The sequence below is a fragment of the Aulonocara sp. 'chitande type north' Nkhata Bay genome, linkage group LG19, assembly GCF_057382095.1.
Source record: "Aulonocara sp. 'chitande type north' Nkhata Bay isolate Kocher_YH1m ecotype deep benthic linkage group LG19, A_spYH_male_GT1.1, whole genome shotgun sequence".
NCBI lineage: Eukaryota > Metazoa > Chordata > Actinopteri > Cichliformes > Cichlidae > Aulonocara > Aulonocara sp. 'chitande type north' Nkhata Bay.
This window is the reverse complement of record NC_141362.1, coordinates 9,848,578-9,856,062: the sequence shown is the minus strand read 5'-3', so window position 1 is coordinate 9,856,062 and position 7,485 is coordinate 9,848,578. Positions and strand designations below refer to the sequence as shown.

General features: G+C 37.9%; 1 protein-coding gene across 1 annotated transcript; it reads left to right on the top strand.

The window, feature by feature from the left end:
- Positions 1-396: 396 nt before the first annotated feature.
- On the top strand, positions 397-1,260 carry LOC147306489 (interferon alpha-inducible protein 27, mitochondrial-like). Its single transcript, XM_086274759.1, has 4 exons — positions 397-467; positions 582-605; positions 680-847; positions 956-1,260. The coding sequence occupies exons 1-4, from the start codon at positions 449-451 to the stop codon at positions 1,063-1,065; spliced, it is 321 nt and encodes a 106-aa protein (XP_086130885.1). The 5' UTR covers positions 397-448; the 3' UTR covers positions 1,066-1,260.
- The last annotated feature ends 6,225 nt before the right edge of the window (positions 1,261-7,485 follow it).

The following is a 7,485-nucleotide window of genomic DNA, read 5'->3' as shown; positions in this document are numbered from 1 at the left end:
TGTGGAGATGTTATATTGGTTTCACTGGTAAAAATAAATAATTGAAATGGGTATATATTTGTTTTTTGTTAAGTTGCCTAATAATTATGCACAGTAATAGTCACCTGCACACACAAATATCCCCCTAAAATAGCTAAAACTAAAAACAAACTACAAACTACTTCCAAAAACATTCAGCTTTGATATTAATGAGTTTTTTGGGTTCATTGAGAACATGGTTGTTGTTCAATAATAAAATTATTCCTCAGAAATACAACTTGCCTAATAATTCTGCACTCCCTGTACATGCCTGTGTTATTTTTTTAAGGTACATCCCTGTGCTCCTCCTCCTCTGTTCATATTTGGTAAATGGGAGAGGTAGTTCTTGGAAATAAAGTAAATAACATACATCAGGTTTGTTCAGTTGAGCTCTTGGTGTCATTTGAATGTTATCTTTGAAAGCACAGACATGGAATGGGAAGAAATATGTGAGTCTATTTTTTTTTATAACAGTGTTATCCCATTATACAGTGGATATGAATTATTATTATTATTATTATTGTAAATAATTTATTTGACATCTTTTTGTATTTCGTTAACAGGCAAGACGGTCCTTGTGTCTGCAGGTACGCCATGACATTAACCACAGCATAATTTTGAAATGAAAATCTTTAATATATGTTTTTTGGGGGTTTTTTAGGAGCTGGTGGAACTGTGATTCTGACTCCTGCCATTCTGGCTTCACTGGGGTTCACTTCAGCTGGAATAGCAGCAGGCTCCATCGCTGCCAAACTGATGTCATATTTAGCAATCGCTAGTGGAGGTGGAGTTGTAACAGGAGGTCTCGTAGCAACCTTGCAGTCCTGGGGTAAACTGAATAATTTACTATATATTATCTCTCTCTCTCTCTCTAAAAGCTTTGCTCATGTTGAATAAGCTAATAGAGCTAATAGTGTCTAACATGATTTCACTGTAGGTGCAGCAGGTATGTCATGGGCTGCCACTGCATTATTTGGCGGTGTTGGTGGAGCAGCGGCTTGGGTGCTCTCAACTGTGTGTAACGTGACTGTGGTTTATGAAGATTAACACGTAAAAAAACACAAACTGACCTACAAATGTTTTCTCCTGTGACAAATTTTAATCGCCTGGATGAAACGTTATTCTTATGTGTGAATGTCGAACACTGAGATTAAAGCATATTTTGAGAATTAAGTTACAAAAATGGTTCATAAAAATTTCATTCAGATTTTATCCATCATTAAAAACAAAAACAAAAAACAACTGATATGGTGCCTTTATTCTCTTCATTAATTCAATGTGAAAATTAAAAGTCATGCAAAAATAAGTGTTTCCTTGCTTTTATTGTAAACAACTTAATGTAAAGCACAGTAACAATACCATATGTTTCTATAGTCCATAAATCTATCACTCTTACAGAGCCACAACTCTGACGGGAGACTATGTAGGACAGGGGTGTCAAACTCCAGTCCTTGAGGGCCGGTGTCCTGAAACTTTTCCATGTGTCCCTGATGCAACACACCTGAATATAACTGACTGTATGCTCAAGTAAATTTGACTAAAATTGACTTACTGTTTCCCCAACCTCTGAGAGTATCATAGGTGTTGGCTGGACGTAGTGAAAATCTATCAGCATTTTGGAAACTGTTACACAAGACAGCTGAAAGAAAATGCCACAAACAAATCAACAAAACAGATGTTCAGTAATCTTTCATTGTTATCTTGGTCTCCTGGTGATGATGATAATCTGTGAGGTGACATTAAAATGGCCAGTCTTCATTTTAACTGTAAACTGAAAGAGAGAGAAAAACTAAAGAGATGCCAGTTATGTTCAGTTCTCACTGCACCCTTAAACCTGCCTTATCAGTATTCCATCTTTAAAGCTGTTTCGTCCTTGTATTGATGGCTAATAGTACAATTAGTTGCAATAATGCTTTAATACAATATTATAACTGAGATCACCTAAAGTTTAAAACTTTGTATTGTTGTAATAATTAGTTTAAAGTAAGACAATGAGGTAATAAACATTGCAAATGTTTAAATGATTTTTATTGAAGCTAATATAATTTTCTAAAGTGTTTGCAAAAACTGGTGGGAAAAAACTTTAGCAGAATAACAAGACTTCCAGTTGTGCCTAATAAATAGATATCACTTCAGTCCTGCTGATATCATAGTGTACTGTATTATTATCATCATAAGAACGCATAGCATACATTTTCACTGCTATACAGATGACACCCAACTTTATCTATCCATGAAGCCAGATAACACACATAAACATAAAGGCCTGGATGGCCTCTAATTTTCTGCTTTTAAATTTAGCTTTAGGCAGTCCTTGCCAAAGTGGGTTAAAACCTCTTGATGCATGCTCAATCATTCAGGTAAGTAAATCCCCAAAAGTTGGTTGTGTTCATCTGGACGTAGCGTTTTGTGGGAGAAACGTTTCATCACTCATCCAAGTAACTTCTTCAGTCTCAGCTGACTGCAGGTTTCCCCAATCTTATAAACAGTACATTTGCATGATGACTGAAACTAGCACCACTGAAGGAACAATGGGCTGAGAGGTCAGTTCCTTCATCATGATTATGCAAATTCTCATGGCCATTGATCAACAACCATTGATCAAAGCCCACTGATCATTGGCCATGAGTACCATTGACAGAGAGTTGAGGAATGGCTGCAATCACAGTATTGTAAGATGTTGAAAGATGTACTCTTAGGCCCTCGTGAGAATTTGCCTTGAGGGCATCTTCTTTCTTACTTCAAAACAAGTTCTCTACTTTTAATTTGTCAAGGCGGGTTAGTTTGAGTGACCTGTTTTTTCTTTTGTTGTATGTTCTGTTTGCTTAAGAGGAAATTCCTTCTTGCATTAGAGCAGTGGGTTGGGTGATCTCAACTATGTGTAACGTGACTGTGAAATATGAAGATTTACACGTTGAACAAACATACACTGGCCAACAAATGTTTCCTCCAGTGACAAATCTCAATATGCTGTATGAAAATATTAGTGATGGGATTTCCGGCTCTTATTAGAGAACCGGCTCTTTTGGCTCCCAACCGGCTCTTCAGGTTGTTTTGTTGCTTTAATTAATTTATTATTAACAATAATATAAAATTATGCACAAAAGGAATTACTAATGTAAAAAAAAGTTGGTTTTATTTATATATGTTTATATATAAGTATATGCGGTGGTCCTTAGAGACAAAACACGTAGAACCTCCAAAACACATTTCTAGCGTTAACTGAACTTCCAAACAGAGCTACCTAGATCACTTAAAAAATGTATTGGAAATCATCTTAGTCAGCATTGATCTTAAACAAGGTAAAATGCATCCTATACATAAGCAAATCAGTATCAACAATACAAAAGCAGGAATTAATATTTTCAAAAGAAGATGCCACCAAGGACCAGACAGTAACCAACCTATCCAGCCTTGTGGCGGATCTACTCCTGTCGTGCGATTCATTATGTATTTCTGCAAGTAAACAACTGAATGTCAAAAGTCGAACAAGAAGAATCATCATTCTCAAAAATCATATGTCACTACAATCCAACTGTATATAGACATATGTATTTAAACACATCAGTTGACTTTATTGTTTGTCCATGTGGCTCTCAGCTAGCTTCAAAGCTGCAGCCTGGTCAACACCCTTCTTTATGACTCCTATCAACCCCCCAAATCTTCTCACTGTAGGCATCCTGTGGGGGTTAGAGTCAACTGGTGAATAATCTGCATTTACAACTCTTCTCCTGTCCTGTTGTCACCACAGAAAAAGCTTTGTAAAGGAAATTGGATCAAGCTGTTTTGATCTTCTTGGCTCAAAACCTCAAGTGTTCATGATGTAAACGTAGACAAAAACCTTCTCTGTTTACATCCTTCTTGCAGAAGACAAAAGAATAGGTGATGTTGCCATGTTCCATGGTAAATCTCCAACTTGGACTAATCCATTGTCCTTCATACACATAGGCAATTGGCCTGTTTCCAGTTCGTTTAACTAAATAATGTCCTGCTACAAGTCATATTCATGAGTCATGAGCTTCCCTCCCTCCAAGACATCTACAGGAAGCGGTGCCTGAGGAAAGCGGGGAGGATCATCAAGGACTCCAGTCACCCCAGCCATAAACTGTTCAGACTGCTTCCATCAGGAAGGAGGTTCTGCAGCATCCGGTCCCGTACCAGCAGACTGAGAGACAGCTTCTTCCACCAGGCCATCAGACTGCTGAACACGTCATAGACACCTCAGCTTCACTACTGGAACTTCAACATTATGCACTCAACACTGTACAGTAACGCCACTGTTTTGCACATGTCTCACTCTGTATATTTTATTTTATTTATTTTATATATTTTATTTTACTCTATTTAATTTGTAAAATATGTGTACACACACACACACACACACACACACACACACACACACACACACACACACGTAGAAAAATATTTAGTATACACATCCAGAAATGCATATACTATTATATATTGTACATATATTTATTAGTTTCAGATGTAGCCATTCTTGTATTTTGCTTGTTTACATTATTGTATTTTGCACAACTCTGTTGCTTGTGAAGCTCGCACACAAGAATTTCACTCACATGTGCTGTACCAATGTACCTGCACATGTGATGTGACAATAAAAGTGATTTGATTTGATTTTGATATTCTTTAAGTCAGATGAGCAGGTCTGTCTTACCAGAGCAGTTCACCTTCCCAGCTACTGGTGAATCAACCTTCCATTCAGGTTCAGAGCAGTTGAAAAGTTGGCAGTGTTCCTGGATGTGTTGCTAAAGCAACCAAACAAACTGTCTCGCTCTCAGTGATGCTATATGGCCACAGTCCAGAAGAATGTGTAGCCAGTGGCATCACAAGCATAACCATTGGTCTCGTTCTTTATGTGAGCGGTTGTGTTCTTAAACTGCCACCAGTAGTTGTTGAAAACCCATGGGTGTGGTTTGCTCTGTTCCAGTGCGCTCCCTGTCATCCCACTCAGGGTCCACAGGCTCAAGAAGATGCACAGCACATTCCCAGCCATTCTGATGAGTACCTGTGGCTCAGTTGGTTTCTTCACCGGATTGAGACGAGGGGCCCTGGAGGCTTTCCCCACCCTTTGTTCCCGGTCTTCCTGCCACTTACTCCGAGCTGGCCTGGATGTGTGTCACCTTCTTGCAGTGCGCTTGATGTATCCAAGTGTTCCTTCCAGCAATCTTCACTGCTGTGGTCGTTGTCAGCAGCACCCGATAGGGACCTTTCCATCATGGACTGGACCAGCACTTCCTCTCCATGGCCTTATCAACATCCAATCTCCAGAATTCAGAATCTGCTCCTGCAGAGAAACAGAATCATCTGGCAGATCATTTGTTCTCATGATTTCTTTACTTTTAAACATTTTCAAGCATCTAATCTGCTAATATGCTCTCTCTTCTGCTTTTCTATCATCACTACAGAAGACTAGAACTCTAAATGCTCTAACATGTATAATCTCAAAGAGTCAGACCATTCTCTGCTGGAGTAATCCTCATGTACTTATTCTATACAGTCTAACCATGTCCTGCCTGTCTTCCTAAATCTTAACTTTACTGTTCCATTAGTTCTCTCTGCCTGCAAAAAGTTTTTTTTTTTTAAAGAGTATTTAAAGGTTTAAGTCTTTGCTACAGAGAAACTGCAAGTGTTTTTATGTAACAACCCCCCCTGTTTTAGGGCAAGAGGCAGGGTACTGAGTCTGTCTCAGGGATCACTAACTCATAGACACAATTGTTCATAGTCAGATTCACACATATGGGCAATTCAGACTTTCCAACTGACCTAGGCCCACTAACTGCATATGTTTGGACTGTGCAGTTGAGCTCTTGGACTGTGGGAGGAAGGGAGAATACCTGGAGAGAACCTGCAGACTCCACACAGAAAGAAAGGTGGAACTGAACTCAGGACCTTGCTGTGAGGCATCACTGCTAACCAGCGTGCCACCGTGCTGCCCCAGGTTTGTTGTTATAATAATGAAGTTATTACTACACATAATTTGTTATTGTGCAGAGCCCATTGTTACTGCAATGAGATTATTTGGATCATTGCAAAGAAATGTTTCTTTCATTCTTTATGTGGTTTCCACAATCATAAGATGAATATGTTACTGTTTAGAAAAAAAAAACATCATGCTGCTCCTCCCCTGTCTAGTGTGTATTGTTCTTTCAGAAATGGGAGTGTCAACTCTTGAAAAAAAAAAAGGTAAAAGACATGGATCAGCTTTCCATGACTGCAGTTGAGCTCTCGGTGTGTTAGTGTTATCATTGAAAGCATGGACACAAGCTTTGAAGAGATATGTGAGTATATATATATATATATATATATATATATATATATATATATATATATATATATATATATATATATATATTATAACAGTGTTATCACATTATGCAGTGGATATGAATTATTTTTATAATTGTAAAGATTTTATTTGAAATCTTTTTGTATTTCATTAACAGGCAAGGCGGTCGTTGTGTTTGCAGGTATGCCATCACATTAACCACAGCATAATTTTGATATGAATATATGAATATAAACTTTTTTATCCAGGAGCTGGTGGAACTGTGATTCTGACTCCTGCCATTCTGGCTAAACTGGGGTTCACTGCAGCTGGAATAGCAGCAGGCTCCATCGCTGCCAAACTAATGTCAATTGTTGCCGTCAGCAGTGGTGGAGGTGGACTTCTAGCAGCTGTCATAGCAATCTTGCAGTCCTGGGGTAAACTGGATAATTTGTTACATATTCTCTCTCTCTCTCTAAATGTGTGTAAAAAAATCCGCAACCAAACAAATAGACATGTTTTCTTATAGAGCAGGATTACTGCCAGAAAAATTAGAAATTGTAATATTTTAGTCCACTTTGACTGTTGCTGTTTATCTAAATGTCAAAGATATGAAATGCTCTTCTTGGACACGTCTCTATAAATAAAGGTTCATGAGTAAGATAATTTATGTACATCATAAATTATTTTATGAAGAATTAAAACTTTGCACATGTTGAACAAGTATAACAAACAGCTAATGGTGTGTAATGTGATTTCACTTTAGGTGCATCAGGTCTGTCATGGGCTGCCACTTTAGTGTTTGGCAGTGCTGGAGCAGCAGTGGCTTGGGTGCTCTCAACCGTGTATAACGTGACTGTGATATATGAAGATTCACACAGAGAATAAACACAAACTGACCTATAAATGTTTCCTGCTGTGACAAATCTCAATCGCCTGAATGAAACTTTATTCTTATGTGTGAATGTCGAACACTCAGATTAAAGGATGATTTGAGAATTAAATTACAAAAACATTTAAAAAAACATTTTGATTTGATTTGATTCTGGTGGTTGTTTGACATAACTGTGACGTCACACAACTGCAGTGACAACAGCAAAGGAATATAATGAAGCTTCGCCCATGAATAGTCCTCCTTTACATTCAGGAACCAGATGAATAAAGCATTAGGGCCTTTT